General features: G+C 35.6%; 1 protein-coding gene across 1 annotated transcript in view; it reads right to left on the reverse strand.

Moving 5' to 3' along the window:
• Window positions 1-1,996: 1,996 nt before the first annotated feature.
• LOC110569126 (ankyrin repeat domain-containing protein 62-like) overlaps window positions 1,997-27,106 on the reverse strand; it is a 78,675-nt gene continuing 53,565 nt past the window's right edge. Inside the window, exons 12-17 of the mRNA XM_064371595.1 lie at window positions 20,793-20,826; window positions 20,377-20,518; window positions 8,445-8,658; window positions 6,616-6,793; window positions 4,596-5,534; window positions 1,997-2,927 (exon numbers count right to left, since the gene is read on the reverse strand). Of these exons, the coding sequence (XP_064227665.1) occupies window positions 2,736-2,927; window positions 4,596-5,534; window positions 6,616-6,793; window positions 8,445-8,658; window positions 20,377-20,518; window positions 20,793-20,826 (1,699 nt within the window). The 3' untranslated portion in view covers window positions 1,997-2,735. The remainder of the gene's footprint in view (window positions 2,928-4,595; window positions 5,535-6,615; window positions 6,794-8,444; window positions 8,659-20,376; window positions 20,519-20,792; window positions 20,827-27,106) is intronic.

Raw genomic sequence — 27,106 nt, forward strand, 5'->3', positions numbered from 1 at the left:
AGTCAAATATTATTAATAATGTTTAAATTAAACAAGAGACATTCTCATGTAGCTCCATTGTAAGTCAAGGAGTATCTCTACTCTGGGTTGATCATCCCTAACCTGAAAATCTGAAATCCAAAATGCTCTACAATCTGAAACTTTTTGAGCACAGGCATGTTATCACAACTGGAAAGGTCCACACCTGACCTCATGTGACAGGCTGTGATGAAAACATAGTTAAAACTTTGTTACATGCAAAACGTTTTTGTAAAACATTGTACAGGCTGGGTGTGATGGCTCATGCCTATAATCTCAGCACTTTGGGAGGCCAAGGCAGGTGGATCACCTGAAGTCAACCAGCCTGGCCAACATGGTGAAACCATCTCTACTAAAAATACAAAAATTAGCCTGGTGTGGCAGCACATACCTATAGTCCCAGCTACTTGGGAGGCTGAGGCAGGACAATTGCTTGAACCTGGGAGGCAGAGGTTGCAGTGAGCTGAGAACACACCACTGCACTCCAGCCTGGGTGACAAAGCAAGACTCTGTGCCCCACCGCACCCACTCCTCTCTTGCAAAGAAAAAAAAGAAAATGAAAGAAAAAAGAAAAAGAAAAATATCGTATAGAATTATCTTCAGGCTGTGTGCATAAGGTATATATGAAACATAAACGTATTTCATGTTTACACTTGGTACCATTCCCAAGGTATTTCACTAGGTGTATACAAATATTCCAAAATCTGGAAAAAATCCACTTTTGGTCTTCCCAATAATTTCAGGCAAGGGATATTCAATCTGTCCTACTAGAAAAATAAAATTCCTTTTCAATGTGACAGAAATTAAGAGATTGTCTTATTGAACTTCAACTTACCAGAATTTTCGGAAGCTGCTCAATTTTGTTCGCTTGCTCTTTCATTCTAATTTTTAACATGACATTTTCCAGTGTAAGCCTAAAATACATATATTTTAAAATAATTATTTACAGACATAATTTTTAAAAACAACATATAAATTCTGAAAAAATATCTGAAGAAATAATTACATAAATTCTGAGACATTTGAAAATTAGAAAATTGAGCAACTGCCATTTTTCTACCTTTGTTTTGTGGATGATGTGTAAAATTAAAAGTAAAGTAGAAAAATTATGCATTTCAAAATAGCTTACAGCTGAAATTTTTTCTTGGCTTCACATAGACATACTTATTATCTTAACTGATATAGTTCTCATACTACACTACTCATTTGCTTTATAAATACTCAAGATATTATGTGTGCTGCTTTAAATTGTACTTTTGCACGTGGTCTGGCATCTCCTCATTATATCTTAGAGTCTCTGTGAGTTGATCCTGGATTTCCTATATCTAAAACAAAGAATTGAAAACAACCTTTAGGTGTGGAAACCAAATGCCTATCAATAGGTAAATGAATGAACAAAAGATGGTATATATAAAATACTGTTTTTAAACTATCAAAATGTATTTTATTAAAAAATGATAATAATCTAGGACAAATCAATCTATTACCTGTTTTTAACTAAATTTTATTGGAATGCAGCCACACTCCTGCAATCTGCATATTGTTTGTGGCTACATTTGTGCTGTAAGTGCAGTGTTGAGTTGTTCCAACAGGGATCTTATGGCTCACAAAGTCTCCAATAATACTACCTGGTCCTTTACAGAAAAATTTACTGACCTATGCTGTAGGATTAAAATACAATATTTTTCTTGCTTTTACTTTATATTTTATCAGATACTCAAATTGATAAATTTGGTTAAACGGGGAAAGAGAAAATTACTTTATGGTAAGCATTTATATTTTTGAATTCCAAACACCACTACCACATCAGCTATAATTTTGTTTCTTTTTTGTGTGTATGCATTTAATTTTGTTGTAGCAAGGCAACTTATACATTTTTAATATTTAAAACTAAGCATCATCTTTCCTCTCCAGGCAAACCACAAGAAAATTAAAAAATAAATGGGAACATAATTAAAATAGACAAGATCAATTTCAAATAAGATCCTACAGGTTCTGTTGATTGAGTAGCAGGGCTCACATCATCATTAGGAGAGAATTTATTTACAAGTGTCATCTTAAACGGTAGGGATGTCCATTAAACATGCCAAAGGATAAGCCATGTTATCAAAATGCCCACTTGACCCACGCAAACATCTCAAACCTACCCTTTGCTGACCTTCTATAACTCCATTTTTAAAGTTGTTTTTTTTTTTTAAACTAGAGAAAGTAGACAGACACATGTTGGCAAATGCTAACTGCTCATAGTCATATGACTCTGACTATAGCCCAATATAAAGTCAGAGCAAGGATTTTTATCAAAACAAAAATTTATTCTGTAGAATGGCCTTTCTGTACAAGTTAAACTGAAACCCATGAAATAAGTAAGCACAAGTTCTTTATTCACACAGAAAAGTAGAGATTAAAAAAAGAAAAATTTCTGAAACATTCCATTAGGAATTATCCTCTGAATTAATCTGGCTTGTATCCCCATGGCAATACAAAAATCACTAAAAATATACTGTAAGCAGAAAAAAAAATTATCTAATCTATGAGAAATGATGTGTAATTCTCAACTTTCTTAACTGGAAATATTATAAGAAAAATATTTATTATTATAAAACATAGCAGAGATTGAGAAATGAGTGCATTACAAAGATAATAAAATTAATTATAATTAAAATATGAAAAAAGCTGTCCACTAAAACTAGTATCCTACAACAGTTGATATTAACCAGCTACAGAGTAACTGTTGACATGCTAAGTTTCATACATACCTGACTTCTCATCAGTCCGAATTTCTTTTTTGTATCTCGTGTCTCATCTTCTAAAGTATTTTGACGTTGTGATGAAATCTCTAGCATACCTTCTGACAGTAATTGTTTGTTCAGGGCATCACCCAGTTCTCGTTTGAGTTTTCTCACAACTACCTGATAAGATGTTATTTTTGTTACGGATTTTACATATCACCTTATTATTAAGTTGTGTTAGTAATATTTAACTCTAATGTATACACTTAGAAAAGTATCACCACACACACAGATTCTTTCTTTTTCCCCCTCATGTGTATACACTCCTGTTTATTAATGAATCCAGTTAAGGATAAAGAAGGTGTTATCTTCATGCCAAACTGCTGCTGTGTTACTCATACAACAGATTCAGTCCACTGATGAATATGCACTGAGGTTTTTAAACCTCAAAAAGAAACAGGTATGTGGGTGGGACTGGTGGTAGTGAATTTTACACTGTGCAATGTTTTCTCTCTTTTTTATAAGAAGAAGCTCAAATCAACCTCAGAGTTCCTCACATATTCAGTCACCTGCTCATATCCTTCCAACAGATTTCCATCTCAGAAGAAAAGTTACATTCCAATGGCCTTCAATGCTCTAGGTAACCTGGCTTCTACCTCCCTCCCTGATCTTGGCTGCTATGTCTCTCTTCCCTACTCCCTCCATTCCTACCACCCCTCATTAATCTGAAAATGGGGATCCAACGTGAAACTAATAAATCACAGACAGCTAAGCTTATCTTTGTACAGGACATTATATCCAAATGAGAGTCACTGAGCCTTGAAATAAAAATTATGACCACATTTTTCATTAAAAAATCGAAAGTAACTTATAAATGCTAGTGGGAAGATTAAATCAAATCTAGTTTGGTAACATTTACCACATTTTCCCCATATTATAATGTAAGAAAAACTAATGTCTTTGAAGAATGGAAAGGTCACATCAATGTATAATTTAAGATTGAATTATTTTCAGATTTAAGTGAAATTGACATGAAAAAAAATAAAATTGACCAGGCACGGTAGCTCATGCCTGTAATCCCAGCACTTTGGGAGGCCCAGGTGGGCGGATCACTTGAGGCCGGGAGTTCAAGACCAGCCTGACCAACATGGTGAAACCCAGTCTCTACTAAAAATACAAAAATTAGCTCAGCATAGTGGCAGGTGCCTATAATCCCATCTACTCGGGAGGCTCAGGCAGGAGAATCACTTGAACCTGGAAGACAGAGGTTGCAGTGAACGAAGATCGCACCATTGCACTCCATTCTGGGCAACAGAGAGATATTATAAATAATATTATATTATTTATAAAATAATAAATAAAATTATACCAACTAAGATACATTAAAAGCTATTGAAGAAAAATAATTTTAAAATAAGGATTACACTTTTGTTCATCTGGGAAATCTGGAATTAATGGTCAAAGTAAACCAATTAATTGAATCAATTTCAAAATAACACTTTAGGTATGAATATTTCTTTATATCTGTTTTATCATAATCCTAAAATGTGGCAACATACAGACATTAAAATTATTTCAGCAGTGTTAAGACTACATTATAAATATTAGTCTATATTAACATTTTGTAACTGAAATGCTTAAAATTTCCTGAGTGTCACATTGTCACATCTCTTAGCTCTAACTTTTATTTGCTGGAAACAAGTTACGTTTTTTAAGGTGATACAGCAGATCTGTTTATCATGTATATACTTTCATATTCAACTAGATTCACTGTTTAGCCATAACCAAATATTACTTTAAATTTTACTTCAGGAAGTTTGAAAAATAAGTATTTTTCTTGATACTTACTTCTTCTTCTTCTTTCTCTTTTTCATACTGACATTGCCTTTCTTTTAAAAGAGCATATTCCTCTATCAACCCCTTGTTGTTCTCTTCTAGCAGAATACAGTGCTTTCGACACTCAGCTTGAAGTTTCTCTACAGTATCTTCACATTTGGCTTGGATATTAATTATTAATTTTTCCTGATTGTCAGCTTGCTTGTGAGCATCATTAAGTTGCTGTTGATGCAATGCATTTTGGCTTTGTATCTGAAATAGTTCATCCTCTACAGATGGTTGCTTTCTCACATATTTTTCCACTATATGTTGGGCATTTTGGTACATGTGTTCAATGGCCTTCAATCGACGCTGTGTTTGGCTTATGACTCTTTGCCTGTGTTCTATAGCCAACGTCTTTTTCTTGAGAGCCTCACTTTCACAATGGAGCTCAGTTTCCAGGCCACTGGATTTACTCTCAGCTTTAGAAAGTTGCTGACAAAGAATCTGAATATGAGAATTCATATTTTCTTGTAAAGGACACCACTGATTTACTGTGTTCTGGAAAGCAAGCTGTAGGTCTCTTTTTGATGACTGACTTTGATCACGATCACATAGAACAGCAGTCAGTCTACAACTGTATAATTCCACCTCTGTTTCCAGTCTTTGCTTTCTTTGTTTTTCCTTCTCTAGCTCAGAATTGAGCACTGTATTCTTATCCAATGTCAGAGCATTAAGCTTTTCACTATACCAGTTTATCGTTTTTGTCAATGTTTCCTCATTCAGCTTTAGAGTCTTTTCAAGGTCTTCACTCTTTTTCTTTATAATTTCAATATCCTTGAAATACGTATTTTCATTTTCCTGGTTCTGATGTTTTATTGTGTCTATTTCTAGCCAGAGTCTGGCCATTTCATCCTGCATCAAGTGATTTTTCTGCCGCAGGTCTCTTTCTTTTTCATGAGTACGAGAACTCTAAAACAAAGAAAACTTTCAATTAGTACCCAAAAAAATGACACATTATGACTTCTTCTGAAACTAAATAAGTAATAACCCATACATTTATACAATGAAAGAATTGTCATCTGGATATCCAACTGGAAAAGAGAAGTTGAATCAAAACTTCAAACATTTTAGAGCATAAATTCTCAAAAGTTCAAAAATGTATTTCAAGACAATTAATTTTAAAAAAGGCTTTTACTGAATTTCAACAAACCCAAAGGCATAAATGATTAGTAACTATGAGTACATTTAGAAATTGGGTTTACACACTAACATCTAACCTATACTTTTCCCTATAGTGTAAGAGCCTTAGCTCTGCAGATATTTGGACAGATGAAATTTTCCAAATTCCTTTCCTTTTTCCTGCAAATATTTTATAGATAATTCTACTTTTCTTACATTTTTAGAGTCAGTTTTAAGAATGACAGGTATTGATAAATGATAAATCTAGGCATTGTACTAAGCACTTTTATATGCATACATCAATTCAGTCATTTAGTTATCACAATTCTGAAGGGAAAGTTTAAAAATACAAGAAGCTGCTGGATTTTCCCCAGGTCTTCTGACTCCTAGTGCTCCTCCACCAGATCATGGTTACTTCCATGAAGTAGATATGCAAATACAATAAAAATCTTTTCTTTCAAAACACCAAAAGTAAAGAAGATAACATTTATAAAGCTCTTCTTAGGACATCATGAGATTATGTACTATTATGATAACTTTTATTTCATTTTCACAATGCTTGAAACCATAATTAATGTGAAATAGAAAAAACTATATTGAACTATATCACTAGGAACAAATTACTTATCTATAAAATATCACTAAGTATATATCATGGAATATCATTGTTTTCCAAAGGTCTTTGAACTGAAATAAAATACTACTTTGATGCCAAGATTTACAATAAATAATTGTAGCTATAAGTGTCATTCATTTTTAAGATGAAACAAAATTTGTGGTTTTAGAACTAAATATATATTAAGTCAAAGGGATATTATAATATTAACAAAATAATATTAGAAATATAAAATTTTACCAAATGTTAATGTACCTGATATAAATTATTTCTTACAGTCTTCAATTTCATTTCCAATGATTTGAGAATCAGTTGAAGTTGTTTTTTCGCTCCAGCTTGTGTCCAATATTGCTTTTCCATTATTTCGAACTCTTCTGTACCTTTTTCATACTTTTCAGGCTTTCTTCTTTTTTCTTCTTGTTGTAAGATTAATCTGTGGTTAAATATACTTATCTTAAAATCCTTTAAAAACAAAGCACTCGTATGCTGGTTTATTTTCCTAATAAAGTGCTCATGCTCTTGAATATTTTTTCTTTCTGGTTTTCATGTTAATTTCTCACTTCAATGTCTTCCAAAGGACATATATAAATTGAAAAGTAGTAAGGAATAAACATTCTGCTAATTGATTAGCTTCTGTTACTAATAACTCTAGTAAATATTATTGAAAAGGACATTGAAAATTCTTAGGTAAAGTTGCAAGCTAAAAATTACCTTTTCTTCACACATTAATAATTACTCCTCAGTCAGAATGAATCATTTAGAGTAAGCTAATTAAAAAGAAGTTATTTTTTATAAATAAGTTGATACCTTCAGCAGAAATAAATTTTCATATTCATGAAATATTGCAGGTATCCCTAAACATGATTTACATTGTAAGATAGCACCTTCAGGTGTCTTCTTGCAACATTTATCTGCAGATAACTATCATCCAAGCCTCGGCTAAGGAATCTAAGATGTTACCCCATACCTTTTATGTTTCTTTTTTTAATAACACTTTTAACTTACCCTATTGATTATTATGTATTTTACAAACAATGTTAAAATCCATTCTCAAACAAGACAAAATTTAATATTTAAACAGTAAAGAGTAATATGTGCTTTCAGCATAGAATCTTGATTTAATTTAATCTCTGTAGCAGAGACAGATGTTGACTAAGCTAATCAGTAATCACTAAAAGTAAAATTCCATTTTACTTTTAATTCCTTGCATACTAAAAGTAAAACTAGGCCAGGCATGGTTGCTCATGCTGTCATCAGTGGATAATTTGCAGTCAGGAGTTTGAGACCAGTCTGGCCAAGGCCAGTGGATAACTTGCAGTCAGGAGTTTGAGAACAATCTGGCCAACACAGCAAAACCCTATCTCTGCTTAAAAAAAAAATTAGCCAGGCATGGTGATGCATGCCTGTAATCCCAACTACTTGGGAGGCTGAGGCACAAGAATCACTTGAACACAGGAGCAGAGGTTGCAGTGAGCTGAGATTCCACCACTGCACTGCAACCTGGGTGACAGAGCAAAACTCTGTCTCAAAAAAATAAATAAATAAATAAAAATAAATAAAACTGAATAATTTTAGAAATAATTACTCTGGGTGGAGAAAAATATCCATGTCATACTCTGTTGAATTATAAATTAATATAAACTTTCTTAAGAACAACTTAGAAATATTCATCAAAAATCTTTTTTAAAAGCTCCTATACTCTAACCAGATAGCTCTATTTTGAAACATTTTTCCAAAGTAAATGAATAGAAATGGAGAAAATTATGGCTATGTAGGATGTTCCTTACAGCATTAATACAATAAATTAAGACCCCAATTTCAATTTATTAAATAATGAGATTGCCATAGAGTAGAAATCTATATAATCATTTAAACAATGATTTAAAGGAATATGCAATTAATTATTAGAGAAATATTCACAATTAAGAGCTTGTGATATTATACCCAAGAATTTCACATTCCACAATTTTAAGAAGTTTTTTTCTCTATTAAACCCTAGAAGGTAAGTCAACTATTATAAAAATTATCCTACATATCTTTAGTATAAACAGCTCAAATATTTCTTTAAAACTAGAATGTTTTACCTTAAATTATGGAGCTCTTGTTTCCATTCAAGTTTCTGATGCTCTGACTGTGATTCGGTTTTGTCTGTTTCAGACAGTTCCTTTTGTAGTGTACTAATCTTATTTTTCATTTTTTGAAATTTCACTGTAAGTTGTTCACAGTAATATATTTTATGTTCTACTAATATTTCATGTGCAGATACTGCATTCTTGATTTTCAATAGGCTAACAAAATCTGTAACCAAGGGAAAACAAAATAGAGATAAAATACATGAGTAGGGTTTTAGATATAAAGGACTGTGGATATCAACATGGCAATCATTCATACACTGAATGAGTATGTATATATTGACTGCCTGCAATGTGGAAATTATAGAAAGAGCTTCAGATAAAACAGACAACACGTCCGACCTTGTTTAGCTTAAAGCATAGTGAAGAACAAAGACAAAGGTGACAAATATAAATTCAGATAGCTGCTTTAAGAATACATAGTTTTATAATCACATAAGAGAATTTGACCTATAATTGCCCAAGGGAAGATTTCCCTGAGGAAGAGAAGGCTACACTGAGAAATGAAAAATGAGAAGGAAGCACTTGAGCAAAGGAGGAAGCAGAGCACTCTGGCTAGTCTGATGCATGTTCTGGAGCTCTGCTGCAATCTGCTTCCAGCCAAGAGGGAGCAACGGGTGCTGATTTTCTTTCTTACCTGAAGCCAAAAACAACCAGGCAAAATAATGAAACAATGCCTTTCAACACAGTGGACTTTGGTAATGAGGATGGTAATCACTGAAAGACAAGAAACAAATGTAGGCCTTACAAAAGTCCCAGCTTTTTGTGTGGACAGAGCTCCCAGGCCATGACAAAGGGAGAAAATCTGACACAAGATTCCCTGAGCTGTGGTGGTGACGCTAAGAGTCTGGTAAAATGAAAGCAGAGAGAAATCACAGGACAGAACACTTGAGAGGAGAAAGCAGCAGAGGAAACAAACCCTGGACATCTGCAGAGGTCCACTCTAAAGTATTTAATAGAATAATGAAAAAAATCCACATGTGCTAGGAAACTTCCTAAGACCAAGGCGGCAGGGAAAACAATAGAACAAGATTAGAAGAAACAATGTCTGCTGTTCTCGAAGCGCCCAGAAGAGGGTCCATTCCCAGGAGCCAGGTCCAAAAACTCATACTTCACAGGACAAGAAATAATCAGGAAACTCTTGCCTCAGGAGTGGCAAATTACCCAAAATCTAAAAGCAAGAAAAAAAAGAATTCTGTTTATAAGTAAATGACTGTACCCCCAAAAAACCTGCGACAATAAGTGGAGGCATGTAAGATATTTCTTTAAAAATCAAACCATACTTGCAGAAATGCCAATTGCAATGTCAGAGGTAAAAATGACAGAGGCTGAAAATAAACACAGATTAAACATCACAATCATAAATTTGACATGATGAACTATGAGAAACCTTCAAGCAACTAATATATGTCCCCAAATAGGAAGAAAGACAGAAAAGAAAACTGAAAAAAAAAAATGGCCAAAAACATTCTAAACTTGGCAAAATCCATAATCCCACAGATCCAGGAAGGAACTGTCTGGGAAAAAAAATAAAAGGGTACCATTGTCATTTTCTTATGCCATCTATGATGTGGTATAACATCACTTGAAGGCAGACTGTGATAGGTTAAAATTATATACCATAAATCTGAAATAAGCCACTAAGATAGCAAACAGTTACATACAATCAACCAAAAAAGAAATGTGAAATTAAACTATAGAAAATAGCTGACTAATCTAAAGGAAAGCAGAAAAAGAAGAAAAGAGGAACAAATAACAGCGAGACTAACAGCAATCGAACAGCATAATGACAAAAAACGTAACTATATTGATAATCACAATATAAATGAAACTGGTTTATAAGCCTCAATTAAAAAGCAGACTGACAGACTCAATAAGAAAGCAATACCTAACTACATGCTGTCTATACGAAGTGCACTTTAATCGTAAAGACATAAATTGGCTACAAGAATAGGAAAACAATACATGCTAACACTTTTCAGAAGACTACTGAGAAGAAATGGTTGTATTAACATTAAAGTCGATTTCACAGCAAAAACATTTCCAGCAATAAATAAGGTCATGTCATAATGATAAAAGTTTCATTTAATCAAGAAGACATAATAATCCAAAATGTTTATGCCCCTAATGTCATAAGAAATTCAAAATGCAGAAGGCCAAAGTGGATAGAACTACAAAAAGAAATAGCCAATTTCTAAGTAATCTGAGGTTTCAATACCTTTTACTCAAGAAGTGATAGAACAAGGAGACAGAAAATTAGGAAGAACAGAGCAGACTTATCACCATGCTTTTCAAGTACCTATGGAACACTTATTAAAATAGACAATATTTTAGGCCATATAATAAATCTCATTAAAAAGATTTCAGTAGAAGAAGGCCAAATAGGAACAGCTCCAGATTGCAGTTCCCAGTGAAAACGCAGAGGGTGAGTGATCACTGCATTTCCAAATGAATTTTGAATGCCCACAGACCTGGAGATTCCTGGGCCGAAAATCACCACGAGTCTCTAGCGCAGTTGTTTCAGCTGGTGCAGTGAGTTGCTGCACAGAAACTCAAAGAAATTCGGGTGCTATTTCAACTGGTGACTAGAACGCCTGAGACACAGAGTCACCCGTTCAACTGAAAAAAAGGGGGCTGAAACAGAGAGCCAGTTGATCTGGCTCAGCTGGTCCCATGCCCACAAAGACCAGCAATCTGAAACGCTCTGGATTCAGTGTTTCACAGCAAGCACAGCTGGACTGGGGATGGTCCAGCTCTGCGGGGGGAAGGGCGTCCGCCATTACCGAGAAAATCCTACATTACCAAGAATTAAATCCATTAAATCAGCCATTACAGAGACAGTCTGCCATTACTGAGGCAGACCACCATTACTGAGACAGTTCTAACTATACTCCTATAAAAAAAACTGCAAGGAAGTTCACACAGCAGCTGGGCAGGGCCATGGCAGCTCAGCAACGCCGATGCCGGCAGACTGTGACTAGGCTACCTCCTCGCTGGCCAGGTCATCTCTGAAAAAAGACAGAAGAATGTCAGGAACTTATAAATAAAGCCCCACCTTCCTGGGACAGAGCACCTGGGAAAAAAGGTGGTTATGAGTTCTGCTGCAGCAGACTTAAATGTAACTGCCCAGCAACTCTAACCAGAACAACAGAGCTCACAGCTCAGCACTTGAGCTCCTATAAGGGATAGACTGTCTCCTCAAGCAGCTCCCCGATCCCTGTATAACCAAAGAGACACCTCATAAAGGAGAGCTCAGGCTGATATCTGGCGGGTATCCTTCTGGGACAAAGATAAAAGAAGAATAGGGGCCGGGCGCGGTGGCTCACGCCTGTAATCCCAGCACTTTGGGAGGCCGAGGTGGGGGGATCATGAGGTCAAGAGATCGAGACCATCCTGGTCAACATGGTGAAACCCCCTCTCTACTAAAAATACAAAAAATTAGCTGAGCATGGTGGCGTGTGCCTGTAATCCCAGCTACTCAGGAGGCTGAGGCAGGAGAATTGCCTGAACCCAGGAGGCGGAGGTTGCGGTGAGCCGAGATTGTGCCATTGCACTCCAGCCTGGGTAACAAGAGCAAAACTCCGTCTCAAAAAAAAAAAAAAAAAAAAACTAGCAGCAACCCTCACTGTTCTGAAGCCACTGCAGGTGGTCCCCAAGCAAGTAGGGTCTGAAGTGGACCTCCAACAGTCCTACAGCAGGGGAGCCTGACTGTTAGAAGGAAAACTAAGAAACAGAAAGAAACAACTTCATCAGCAACAAAAATGACATCCACTCAGAGACCCCATCTGAAAGTCAACAACCACAAAGACCACAGATAGATAAATGCACAAAGATGGGAAGAAACCAGTACAAAAAGGATGAAAATACCCCAAACAAGAATGCCACTCCTCCTCCAAGAGATCGAAACTTCTCACCATCAAGGGAACAAGTCTGGATAGAGAATGAGTCTGATGAATTGACAGAAAGAGGCTTCAGAAGGTGGGTAATAACAAACATAAATGAGCTAAAAAGTCATGTTCTAACCCAGAGCAAAGAAACTAAGAAAGTTGAAACAAGGTTTGAAGAAATGCTAATGAGAATAAACAGCTTAGAGAAGAATATAAACAACTTAATGGAGCTGAAAAACACAGCACGAGAACTTCGCGAAGCATACACAAGTTTCAATAGTCGAATCGACCAAGCAGAAGAAAGGATATCAGAGATTGAAGATCAACTCAATGAAATAAAACAAGAAGGAAAGATTAGAGAAAAAAAGAGTAAAAAGAAATGAACAAAGCCTCCAAGAAATATGGGATTATGTGAAAAGACCTAATCTACGTTTGACAGGTGTACCTGAATGTGATGGGGAGAATGAATCCAAACTGGAAAACACTCTTCAGCATATTATCCAGGAGAACTTCCCCAACCTAGCAAGGCAGGCCAACATTCAAGTCCAGGAAATACAGAAAACACCACAAAGATATTCCACAAGAAGAGCAACCCCAAGGCACATAATCATCAGATTCACCAGGGCTGAAATGAAGGAAAAAGTGCTAAGGGCAGCCAGAGATAAAGGATGGGTTACACACAAAGGGAAGCCCATTAGACTCACAGTAGATCTCTCCATAGAAACCCTACAAGCCAGAAGAGAGTGGGGGCCAATATTCAACATCCTTAAAGAAAGGAACATTCAACTTAGAATTTCATATCAGCCAAACTAAGCTTCATAAGCAAAGGAGAAAGAAAATCCTTTATAAACAAGCAATTGCTCAGAGATTTCATCAGCACCAGGCCTGCTTTACAAGAGCTCCTGAAAGAAGCACTAAACTTAGAAAGGAACAACCAGTACCAGCCACTCCAAAAACATACCAAATGGAAGGAGCATCGACACAATGAAGAAACTGCATCAACTAATGGACAAAACAACCAGCTAGCATCAAAATGGCAGGATCAAATTGAAACATAACAATATTAACCTTAAATGTAAATGGTTAAATGCCCAAATCAAAAGACACAGACTGGCAAATTGGACAAAAAGTCAAAACCTATCAGTGTGCTGTATCCAGGAAACCCATCTCACATGCAAGGATACACATAGGCTCAAAATAAAGGGATGGAGGAAGATCTACTGAGAAAATGGAGAGCAAAAAAAGCAGGAGTTCCAATCCTAGTCTCTAATAAAATAGACTTTAAACCAGCAAAGATCAAAAGAGACAAAGAAGGGCATTACATAATGGTAAAAGGATCAATAAAACAAGAATAGCTAACGATCCTAAATATATAAGTGCCCAATACAGGAGCACCCAGATACATAAAGCAAGTTCTTAATGACCTACAAAGACACTTAGACTCCCACACAATAATAGTAGGAGACTTAAACACTCCACTGTCAATATTAAACAGATCGACGAGACAGAAAATTAACAAGGATATCCAGGACTTGAACTCAGACCTGGACCAAGCAAACCTAATAGACATTTACAGAACTCTCCACCCCAAATTCAAAGAACATACATTCTTCTCAGCACCACATCACACATAAAACTGACCACATAATTGGAAGTAAATCACTCCTCAGCAAATGCAAAAGAATGGAAATCATAACAAACAGTCTCTCAGACCACAGCAAAATCAAATTAGAAGTCAGAATTCAGATACTAACTCAGAACCACACAACTTCCTGGAAGCTGAACAACTGGCTCTTGAATGTTGACTGGATAAATAATGAAATGAAGGCAGAAATAAAGATGTTTTTTGAAACCAAATGAGAACGAAGACACAATGTACCAGAATCTCTGGGGCACATTTAAAGCTGTGTCTAGAGGAAATTTTGTACCAATAAATGTCCACAAGAAAAGCAAGGAAAGATATAAAATCGACACTCTATCATCAAAATTGAAAGACCTCGAGGAGCAGTATCAAAAAAACTCAAAAGCTAGCAGAAGACAAGAAATAACTAAGATCAGAGCAAAACTGAAGGACATAGAGACACAAAAAACCCTTCAAAAAAATCAATAAATCCAGAGGCTGTTTTTTTGAAAAGATCAAAAAAATAGACAGACCACTAGTCAGATTAATAAAAAAGAAGAGAGAATAATCAAATAGATGCAATAAAAATGATAAAGGGGATATCACCGAAGATTAAACAGAAATACAAACCACCATCAGAGATTACTATATACAACTCTATGCACATAAACCAGTAACCTGGAAGAAATGGATAAATTCGTGGACACTTACACCCTTCGAAGCCTAAACCAGGAAGAAGTTGAAACCCTGAATAGACCAATAACAAGGCCTGAAGTTGAGGCAGCAATTAATAGCCTACCAACCAAAAAAAGCCCAAGTACAGATGGGTTCACAGCCAAATTCTACCAGACATGAAAAGAGGAACTGGTATCACTCCTGAAGCTAATCCAAAAAATCCAAAAAATCCAAAAAGAGGGAATCCTCCCCAAATCTTTTTATGACACCAATATCCTGATACCAAAATCTGGCAGAGACTCGACAGGAAAAGAAAACTTCAGGCCACTATCCAGGATGAACATAGATGCAAAAATCTTCAATAAAATACTGGCAAACTGATTGCAACAGCACATCCAAAAGCTTATCCATCACGATCGAGTAGGCTTCATTCTGGGGATGCAAGCCTGGTTCAACATATACAAGTCTATAAACATAATTCACCACATAAACAGAACCAAAGACAAAAACCACATGATTATTGCAATAGAGGCAGAGAAGGCTTTCGACAAAATTCAACAGCCCTTTATGCTAAAAACTCTCAATAAACTAGGTATGGACGGAACGTACCTCAAAATAATAGAAGCTGTTTATGACAAACTCACAGCCAATATCATACTGAATGGGCAAAACTAGAAGCATTCCCTTTGAAATCTGGCACTAGACAAGGATGCCTTCTCTCTCCACTCCTATGCAATATAGTATTGGAAGTTCTAGCCAGAGGAAACAGGCAAGAAAAAGAAAGTGTATTCAATTAGGAAAGGAGGAAATCAAACTGACTCTATTTGCAGATGATATGATTGTATATTTAGAAGACTCTATCATCTCAGCCCAAAATCTCCTGAAACTGATAAGCAACTTCAGTAAAGTCTCAGGATGCAAAATCAATATGCAAAAATCACAAGCATTCCTATACACCAATAACAGACTTAAAGAGAGTCAAATCAAGAGCAAACTGCCATTCACAATTGCTACAATCTCCTTGAAGGACCTCCTCAAGGAGAACTACAAACCACTGCTCAACGAAATAAGAGAGGACACAAACAGATGGAGAAAAATTCCATGCTCATGGTTAGGAAAAATCAATATCATGAAAATGGCCATACTGCCCAAAGTAATTTATAGATTCAATACTATCCCCATCAAGCTACCAATGACCTTCTTCACAGAACTGAAAAAAACCACCTTAACCTTCATACGGAACCAAAAGAGAGCCCGCATAGCCAAGTCAATTCTAAGCAAAAAGAACAAAGCCAGAGGCATCATGCTACCTGACTTGAAACTATACTAAAAGGCTACAGTAATCAAAACAGCATGGTACTGGTATCAAAACAGAGATATAGACCAATGGAACAGAACAGAGGCCTCAGTGGCAACGCCACACATCTACAACCATCCAATCTTTCACAGACCTGAGAAAAACAAGCAATGGAGAAAGGATTCCCTGTTTAATAAATGGTATTGGGAAAATTGGGTAGCTACATGCAGAAGGCAGAAACTGGACCCCTTCCTGACACCTTATACTAAAATTAACTCCAGATGGATTAAAGACTTAAACATAAGACCTAACACCATAAAAACGCTAGAAGAAAACCAAGGCAAAACCATTCAGGACATAGGCATAGGCAAGGACGTCATGACTAAAACACCAAAAGCATTGGCAACAAAAGCCAAAAATAGACAAATGGATCTAATTAAACTCCAGAGTTTCTGCACAGTAAAAGAAACAATCATTAGAGTGAACTGGCAACCAACAGAATGGGAAAAAATTTTTGCAATCTACCCATCTGACAAAGGACTTATATCCAAAATCTACAAAGAACTAAAACAGATTTACAAGAAAACAAACAAACCTATTCAATAATGGGCAAAGGATATGAACAGACACTGTTCAAAAGAAGACATATGTGAGGCCAACAAACATATGAAAACATGCTAATCATCACTGGTCATTAGAGAAATGCAAATCAAAACTACATTGAGATACCATCTCATGCCAGTTAGAATGGCAATCATTTAAAAATCTGGAGACAGACGCTGGAGAGGATGTGGAGAAATAGGAACACTTTTACACTGTTGGTGGAAGTGTAAATTAGTTCAACCATTGTGGAAGACAATGTGGCGATTCCTCAAGGACCTAGAAATAGAAATTCCATTTTACCCAGCAATCCCATTACTGAGTATATATCCAAACGATTATAAATCATTCTATTATAAGGACACATGCACACAAATGTTCATTGCAGCACTGTTTACAATAGCAAAGACTTGGAACCAACCCAAATGCCCATCGATGATAGACTGGACAGGGAAAATGTCCAGGACCATGGAATACTATGGAATACACCATGGAATACTATGCAGCCATAAAAAATGATGAGTTCATGTCCTTTGACGGGACATGGATGAATCTGATTTTTTAAAAAGGAAAAACTCTCAGGAAAGTAAGAATCCAGGGACCTTCATCAGCATGATAAAGAGCATCTATGATGAACCCACAGCTAACATGCGTCATGGTGAAAAACTGAATATGTTCCCCAGAAGATGAAGAGTTCTGGACACTATTATGTTTGCTTTCACTGCTTTTATGTTGCATTGTTCTGAAGATTCTGGCTAGTTTAGTTAGGCAAGAAAAAGAAAAGTCATCCCAGTTGAAAAAATAAATAAATCTGTCTTTATACACAACCATGATCACACAATAGGTTTGGGTAAATTCTAACCTATGGGCCAGCTTCTTGTCTTTGTCAATGATCACAGCTGTGTTCATTAATGTACAGGTTGTCTATGGATGCTCTCATACTACAATAGCAGAGTCAAACAGCTAAAACAGAGACCCCTTTTTCCACAAGTCTTTAATAAGAAACTACTTTAAGAAAAAGTTTGACAGTCTTTGGTGTATATAGAAAATCTCATCAAATCTTCCAAGAATGTACCAGAACTACTCAGTGAGTTCAGTAAGATTGGACTATGTAAAATCAACATAGAAAAGCCAATTGTATTTCTATATATTAGTGAAAAACAATCGGAGTAAAAATTTTAAAATATCATTTATGACTATATCAAAATGTGAAATACAGAAACATCTGATAAAACACAAGAAGACCTATATACTAAAAACTACAAAATATTACTGAGAAAATTAACTATGACCTATATAAATGCAGACATACACTTCTTCAGGAGTAGAAAGATTCATTATTGTTAAGATGTTCATTCTCCATAAATTAATCTATAAATACAACACAATCCCAACCTAATGTCCAAAAAGCCAGGAGGCTTTTTTTTTAAGTTGACAAGTCAATTCTAAAGTTCGTGTGGAAATGCAAAGGTTCTAGTACAGCCAAAGCAGAACAAATAACAAAATTGGAAAACTGATTTTGAGAATTATTATAAATCAATAGTAATCAAAACAATGTGTCACTGGTACAGGATGAACATCCCTTATTCAAAATGCTTGGCACCAGAAGTATTGCAGATTTTGGATTTTGGAATATTTGCAAATATATAAAATGATACCTCTAGGAGATAGGACCCAGGTCTAAACATAAAATGTGCTTATTTTTCAAACACACCTTATACACAAAGCCTGAAGGTAATTTTATTTTATTTTAATTTTTGAGATAGTCTTGCTCTGTCACTCGAGCTGGAGTGCAGTGGTGAGATCACAGCTCATTGCAACTTTCACTTCCCAAGTTCAAGCGATTTCTTGCCTCAGCTACCTGAGTAGCTGGGATCATAGGTGTGCATCAACACGCTTAACTAATTTTTGTATTTTTAGTAGAGATGCAGTTTTGCCATGTTGGCCAGAATGATCTCAAGCTCCTGACACAAAGTAATCCTCCCGCCTCGGCCTCCCAAAGTTCTGGGATTATATGCATGAGCCACCGTGCCTAGCCTCTGAAGGTAATTTTAAATATTTTATAATTTTTTGCATGAAACAAAGTTTGTGTACATGAGCTGCTCAGATATGGGACTTTCCACTTGTGAGATCAGGTTGACAATAAAAACACTGGATTTTACAGCATTTCAGATTTGGGATTTTTGAATTAGGGATGCTCAACCTATATAAAGAAAGTCAAATACAGACAGTTTCGAACTTAAGGTGTTTTAACTTAGTAACTTTACAATGGGTTTAATGAAGTACCACTTAGCTTTTGACTGAAATCAGAAGTAACCCTACCATAATTTGAGGAGCATCTGTAAATTAATAGAATTCAATAGAGTCCACAGGCAAATAGATGACATACAGGCAACCAGTTTGTTTCTGACAAAGGCAGGACAGCAATGTAGTAGAGAAAGGATAGCCATTTCCATACATGGTGCTCAAATAACTGGCTGTTCATATCCAAAAAGTTAACTTGAATCCATATACCTCATTCTATATATAAAAATGAACTCAAAATGAAGCGTACATTTAAATGTAAGATCTAGAACTATAAAACTTCTAGAATGAAGCATAGAATAAAATTTTTGTAAAAATTTTGAGAAAATTACTTGTGCTAGGCAAAGATTTCTTAGATATGACATAAAATGCAAACTCTGTAACTAAACAGAGTTCATCAAAAGTAAAAACTTCTGCTCTTTAGAAAAGACACTATTAAGAAAATGAAGTGAAGCCACAAACTGGAAAAAATGTTCTTGTAAAGTAATAGTGTCCAGAACTCTTAAAATTCAACAAGCAAGAAAACATCCACCTAATATTGTAAATGGAAAAAGATATGAAAACACAGTTCACCAAAGAGGATGTACAGATGGCAAATAAAACATGGAAAGATGTTCAATATGTTTATTAGTCATTAGGATCATGCACAAAATCCACACCCATGAGAATGCTACAGATAAATACTGCAATACTTAGTGTGACAACACAGCAACTGAAACTGTCCTATTCTGTTGATGGCAATGGAAAATGGTACACGTTTCGGAAAACAATTTAGCAGTTTTTCTAAAAAGGGAACATAAAGCAGCACAGGACACTTTCATGGGTGATGGATAAGATAACTATGTTCATTATGGTGACAGTTTCACAGGTGTATACACCTATCAAAAAACTTATTAAGTTGTACATCTTACATATGTGCACTTTAACATATATCAACTATACCCCACTAAAGCTAAAGATTGTATGAGCAAACACCTGGGGCACTGGCTGTGACATGGAGAGAAAAAAGGATATGAAATGATGCAGTATAAAGCTAGAGTGCTGACATGTCTACCTTATAGCAATGACAAGTGGCAGTTGGGTGTTAAGCAAGCAGGTAACATGATCAGATGTAAATTTTTTAAATGTATATAATTATGGTTGCAGAATAGACCATGGTTTTGGAAGGTGGAACAGTAGGGAAAAGAGTTGAAAAAGAGTTATCACATTATTCAACATACGAGATAATGACCTGACCCTGGGTAAAGGCACAGGAGAGAAGCAGAGTCAGCAAAAAGATTGGGAGTGTCATTCACACTGAGGAAAGTACAGTGGAACGATCACAGCTCTTTGGTTAAGAGTATACAAGATAGAGCAGTTCTCATTCCATATTCACAAAAAGCATGTTTCTGAGATGAACATCCCTATAACACATCAGTGATCTATGGTACAGTGTGTGCAATGTGTGCAAACATTACTGTAGGCTAGGGAAAAAGCCTTATATTTATGCATTGGTCCTACCTTTACACTCCACTCTCTGTTGTTCAATGAGTAACATAAAATTCTTATCATCAGAGTAAGGCAACTCATCATCCTCTGAGGTTGTTTCAGATGACTGAATTATGTCATCGAGGTCATCCTTGAAATGTACATGTCTTTTAACCTATAAAATAAATAACACTGTTTCAAAATGTCCCCCAAATATTTACAGCATATATTAAATGTACACCAGTGGGAATTATTCATCTTTTTTTATGAGCAAAACCAAAGTACTTCTTAAAATAGTTAATAGACTGTGGTTAAAAGGGTACCTTTATAAATGGTTACTGCTGCTTTTTCAAAGCCAATATCTTTACTACAAAAGATTTTCTGTTTTTTTAAGTGACCTTTAATAAGGGATTTTCAACAACATTCTTGACAATTTACTTTTACAATACCTTGTTCTTTTTATTAGATGTTTTCTTTGCAAGCCTAAAAGAAAAAATTACAATCAGGCAAATAGTAAATATGTAAAATACAAAGACTATAACTATTTTCTATATAAAAGCTCTATATTTATCATTTCTCTCTCCTATTCATAAAGTTTACAGGTAATATTTCACAGGTGATGTAAAATACAATCATTTTCTACAAGGGGATAAAGTAAATGGAAAGGGTAGCATTAGTTTTCTGACAGCCAAAGAAAAAGAAAAAACATATTACTTGCATTATTTGATAGAAAAAAAAAATATATATATATATATACACACACACACACACACACTAGGTTTTCCTCTTGTTGCCCCTATTTACTTATTTATTTATTTATTATTTATTTTTTGAGAGAGTCTTGCTCTGTTGCCTGGGCAGAGTGCAATGGCATGATCTCGGTTCACTGCAACTTCTACTTATAGGGTCCTGGTGATTCTCCTACCTCAGCCTCCTGAGTAGCTGGGATTACAAGTGCCTGCCACCACACCTACTTATTTTTCATTTTTCATTTTTTTGTATTTTTAGTAGAGATGGGGTTTCACCATGTTGGCCGGGCTGGTCTTGAGCTCCGGAACTGAGGTGATCCACCTGCCTTGGCCTCCCAAAGTGTTAGAATTATAGGTGTGAGCCACCGCACCTGACCTTATTGTCGTTTTCTATACAAACAAGATTTAATTGGTACTAAGACTTATTTGATAAATATTACTTATGTAACAGAAACGCTTTTTAAAATTATGACATTAGTGAGCTTTTCAGGACATACTGTGCAGATACTATGTACTATTCTAAACACTGTACAAGTGTTTAAGTCACTTGAATCCTCCCAACAATTCTGTGAGGTAGATAACATACTAGGCATTTTATAAAGTAAGAAAGTAGGCATGGAAAGGCCATATAACTTGCCCAACCTCATAAAACTTGTTAGTAGCAGATTAAGCATTCAAACCCATGAACTCTGGCTCCAAAATATGTGTTTCAGGATACTCCATAATACACTATAAAAGTAATATTTATTTTCAAGTGTTTACAAGTAATATAATAGCAGATGAATTCATATTATCTTTCCATTTCTTTCTATGATTACAAATAATAATCTCTGAATCTTGAAATTTTTTAAAAATTAGATTTTATACCTATGCAGCTTTGGAAACCTGCTTTTAATAAACTGAAAATTTGGTTTCTCTAAAGAAATTCACAAAAAAAATTCATTCATCCATTCAACTATTTATTTATGCATTCAACCGAAACTTGCTGAGTGTACAAGACATGTCAAAGACACTGTTGGTCCACAGAAACATTTAATTTTTACATTTGAACAATACAGTCCAAAAGTAACAGTCTGCAATTATTTTTTCAGTAGTTTGCTTTTCTATTATTAATTAGAAAGCTTCCCCTTCCCAGCATCTGAACAACCGTAAAGGAAACATACCTGTTATTTTAGACTACCTTGGCACAGCGATTTGTGATGCTACTTTCAAAGGTACTGTGATACATACATCATCAAGGCAAATTTAAATTCTATCCAATATGACCTAGTGTTTGTATGTTTATTGTTACAGAATTTCTAAAAATATATGCATGTGAGTTTAAGTCATGATCTTCATGTACCATTACATTAAAATAGTCCATTCCTGAACCGATTCTGAAAAAAGACCACTTCTGATAAAACTAAACATGAATAGAAATTGTATGAATAATTGATTTACTATAGATATTTAAAAGATAACTTTCCAATCCTCAGACATGCAAACAAAACCAAATTCCAAAAACACATTTCTTCTCTACCGGCTCATTCTGAACACCAAACAAGAATACTCTAACAGCTTCCATTTTAAAATTGAAAAAGAAACAAGAGTCATTTGAATCTCGCATTCTTCTTCTTTTACTTGTTACCCATTTCTCTACTCCCTTTTGCAGTCAAAGTTCTCTCAAGATTTGTCTGTGCTTAGCCACTACAGTAAGGGTTCCATGGCAACCAGTTGAAACACATCGTTTTAATCAGTCTTCCAGCAGCATTGACACAGTCGAGTATTCTCTAGATTAGTCTGTCTACACTATTTTCTTTCTGGAGAAAGTAATCACTGCTAATATTCCTTTACAAGGAGGTAAGAAAATTAGTGATTTTATCCTTCTTCATCCTTAACCATTTCACTAAAACTGATACCATTATTTTTCTGGAAGACTACCAGGAAAAATTATATATGAACATGAGAAAGACATTATGGAAGAGGTAAAAGACAAGAGGAGCTCACCAGGCCAAAACAAAAACAAAAACAGTAGGAGAAATCCATTTTATATAGAGAACAGAATGTGAGCACAGGGATTAGGCACATGGCATCCAGTTGTTTCCTGGGAAGTTGAAAGGTAAAAAAAATACATGAAAGCAAACACTGAAAGAAGAATGCTACAGTAAACTTGAATGCTACGCTAAAAGGCTGGAGCTCGCTGCCTGCAAGGCAATGACTCTTAGACATGGGGTCATAGTTGGATTTGTGCCATAGTTACTGTTTTAACATGTTTCATTTAAATTAAGTTTTCAGAATACTATGAGGCACATATAGCCTGAAAGAAACTGTAAAATTACCTTAAAGGGAAAAAACACTTGCTTTTAAAATACCTATGTGTCTTTATATGTAGTTCAAAAATAGCACTATTCTGATTAGTTTGAATTTTGTTTGAAATGATTTAGAAACTTTTGTATACTTACAGTGTGGTATCTATTCCTAATATGAAAAGCTGGATTTATCAGCAGAAAATTGTAAACGTGAATAAGAATATCACTATCATGTACCTACATAAATTTAAAAAAAGGCTGAAATTTCCCATTGGAGATTATTATGTAGGAGTTCAGCCTGAGCCCCTAAAAACACAAAAAACAAAAATAAATCCATCAATTTTACCAAAAATATATGTAGATGAGTCTTCTGTTTAAGACTAAGCTTCTAAAAACTATCTTTCTCAGATAACAAACAATTTCTCTTGACTCAAACTTAAAAAATAAGTATATAATTCTGGAATATAAAATAGTGTTCATTTGAGCATAGTTGATAGAAGGCAACTTTCAAACAGAAAACATCTGATTAACATTGCCACAAACTAAGGAAAACTGACCTGTAGCCATGGTAACAGGTAGCCACCCAGAACCAATTTTTAATCTAGTCAATCAATGACCACTGGCCTCATTAACACCAACCAACGAATGTCAGCCACTTGCCTCTGAAGACATCCAGAGACAAACTCATTCCAATCAGCATGCCTGGAAGTGCCAACTAATCCACAACAGTCTTACACAGATAACCACATTACTCCAGATGATGTCAACCCAGTTATGCCTATGAGAGTCAGCCAAGCCTTCAACTTCACTATTCCACAAACCTTTTATAAGGCTTAGTAGCTGCTCCATTACAAGAGACTGTGCCTATATACACCATGGAATATTATGCAGCCATCAAAAATGATGAGTTCCCGTCCTTTGTAGGGACATGGATGAATCTGGAAACCATCATTCTCAGCAAACTGACACAAGAACACAAAATCAAACACCGCATGCTCTCACTCATAGGCGGGTGTTCAACAATGAGAACACATGGACACAGGGAGGGGAGCACTACACACTGGGGTCTGTTGGGGGGGAACAGGGGAGGGACAGTGTGGGGTGGGGAGTTGGGGAGAGATAGCATGGGGAGAAATGCCAGATATAGGTGAAGGGGAGGAAGGCAGCAAATCACACTGCCATGTGTGTACCTATGCAACAATCTTGCATGTTCTTCACATGTACCCCAAAACCTAAAATGCAATAAAAAATAAAAAAAAAATTTAAAAATTAAAAAAAAAGAGACTGTGCCTGACCAGCACAGACTTACTAGAGAAAGCAATAAATCAAACTTTTTTTTTTTTGAGACAGGGTCTCGCTCTGTTGCCCAGACTGGAGTGCGGTGGCAAGATCTCGTCTCACTGCGAACTCTGCCTTCCAGGCTCAAGCAATCCTTCTGCCTCAGCCTCCCAAGAAGCTGGGATTACAGGCGCACCACTACTGACAGCTAATTTTTGTATTTTTGGTATAGATGGGATTTCACCATGTTGGCCAGACTGGTCTTGAACTTCTGACCTCAAATGATCCACCTGCCCTGGCCTCCCAAAATGCTAGGATTACAGGAGTGAGCCACCGCACCTGGCCAAATCCAACTTTTATCTGTTTATTTCAGAAGCTAAAGGCTCATAATCCTTTGAAAAGAATTTTTACATCCATTGCATTCACCACACGAATATTTTATTATTCCTGATAAAATACCAGTGAAGTTTGCAACTCCTATGATTCCTTGTACCATGATTGAAATGATCATAATTACCAGTAATAGAATGGTGAATGACCACAATACTAGACTTTTCTCCCTAATTAGAAAACTATTAATATAGAGAGTATAGCTCATTAAAAAGAGCCAAAAGAGTCCATAAAGAGCATAAAGAGCATATAATTGCCAGGTAAAATTGTCAGAATGAACCCATATCAAATGTACTTTAAGTGAGTATTAATGTTTAAAACTGTACACCAGGATAAACCAGACTAGAAAGGCAAAAGCTTAAATCAGGAAAATAAGAGGTCAGATCCTGTGCTGGCTTTTGAGTATTAGGAGAAAATTCGGCATGTATTTTGAGTGAAATGAGAAGCAATTAGAAGTTTTTAACCAAAAGAGTGACATAATCTGACATGTTTTAATAGGTTCACTGGTTAAGAATTGATGAAAACAGGATTAAACATGGAGAAACAGAAGACCAATTAGCAGTCTATTATGCTAATCTAGATGGCCGATCAGATGATAGTGGAGTTGCTTAGACATGAAAGATGTGACTGGTTTTTGGATATATTGTGAAGTTAGACCTGACGAGATCTGCTAACATCTTAGCTGTGGAGTGTCAGAGGTGGGGGTTGGGGGAGGGAGACAGAGAAAGCATGTGTGAGTCAAGGATGACAGCAGGGTTTTGGGCAGAGCATTTACAAGAGTTATGATTAATGGAACAACAAAAGACTACATGAGGGGCAGGTAGGAGGAAGACCATCTGTAGCTAGATTTTGGACCTGATAAATTTGCTGTACCCAATAGTTAATCAAGGAGAGATGTCAAGTAGACAGGTTGATAAATAGGCCTGAAATGGACTGGAGGTATAAATTTAAAAATCATTAGCATATACGAGCTAGTAAAAGTCACAAGAAAAAACCTCAAGAACTGAGCCCTGGGTCACTTCAATCTGTAAAAGGTAGAAGATGAGGAGACGTAAGCAAAACAGGCTAAGATCGATGGACTAGAAAGTCAGGAGGAAAATCTAGGTGAGTGAGTGAGATTCTGAGGGCCAGTGAAGAAAGTGTTATAGAGGAGAGAGTTTTCCATTGGGTCAAGTATTGCTGATAAGTTACATAAAGCGAGATCTAAAGGAATTATGGCTAGATGTATTACAGTGAAAAATCAGTGACAACCTTGAGAATAACAATTTTGGAGGAGTGGTGAGAGTGAAAATTATGGCAGTGAGTTAAAGAGTGAATGGAAAGGAAATTTGAGTCCATGAGTACAGACAGGTTAATTTTAAGGATATTTTCAATCATTTCATAATGATTAATAATGATTAATGATTAGTTACATAGTATGTTTTAATATCTTAAAAGCTTTTAAAAATTATACACACACACACACACACACACATGCACACACATACACACATATATATATGTCAAGCCAGACATATATGGCAAGTCAGACCAAAGTACTAAATAACATCATAAAATTATAGAACTAAAACACCCCTTGAACATTTCTAGATTATAAAGCTGGTTATCATTTTGGTCATGCTTATAAAGACCACAGAAAGACTAAAGGGCAGTATTTCTTACTTGAGAAAAATCACTCAACTCTGAGATATTTTAATAATATCTGACATATTAAAATAATAAATTCTATAAGATGAAAAAAGGTAAAAATTCAAATCTTATTTTGTCTACTGAATTTTATAAATTATATAATAGGAAGTCATTGTTGTAAAATACGGTGTTGTGCATACTGAAATATCTTTTGAAAGGATAATGGGATGCATTCAAAGTGCCTCAAAAGAGGAGGTTCACTGCATTAGCAGCACCTTGGTTTTAGCATAGGAGTCAGCAAATCAGTACTTGTGGGCCAAATTCAGCCCACTGCCTGTTTTTGTAAGTAAAGTTTTCTTGGAACACAGTGCTACCTATTTATCTATTGTCTATGAAAGATGTCAGAGACCTTCTGGTTCACGAAGCCTA

The sequence above is a fragment of the Aotus nancymaae genome, unplaced genomic scaffold (genome assembly GCF_030222135.1).
Source record: "Aotus nancymaae isolate 86718 unplaced genomic scaffold, 86718_ANA_hifiasm-v0.15.2.pri h1tg000141l, whole genome shotgun sequence".
Classification (NCBI taxonomy): domain Eukaryota; kingdom Metazoa; phylum Chordata; class Mammalia; order Primates; family Aotidae; genus Aotus; species Aotus nancymaae.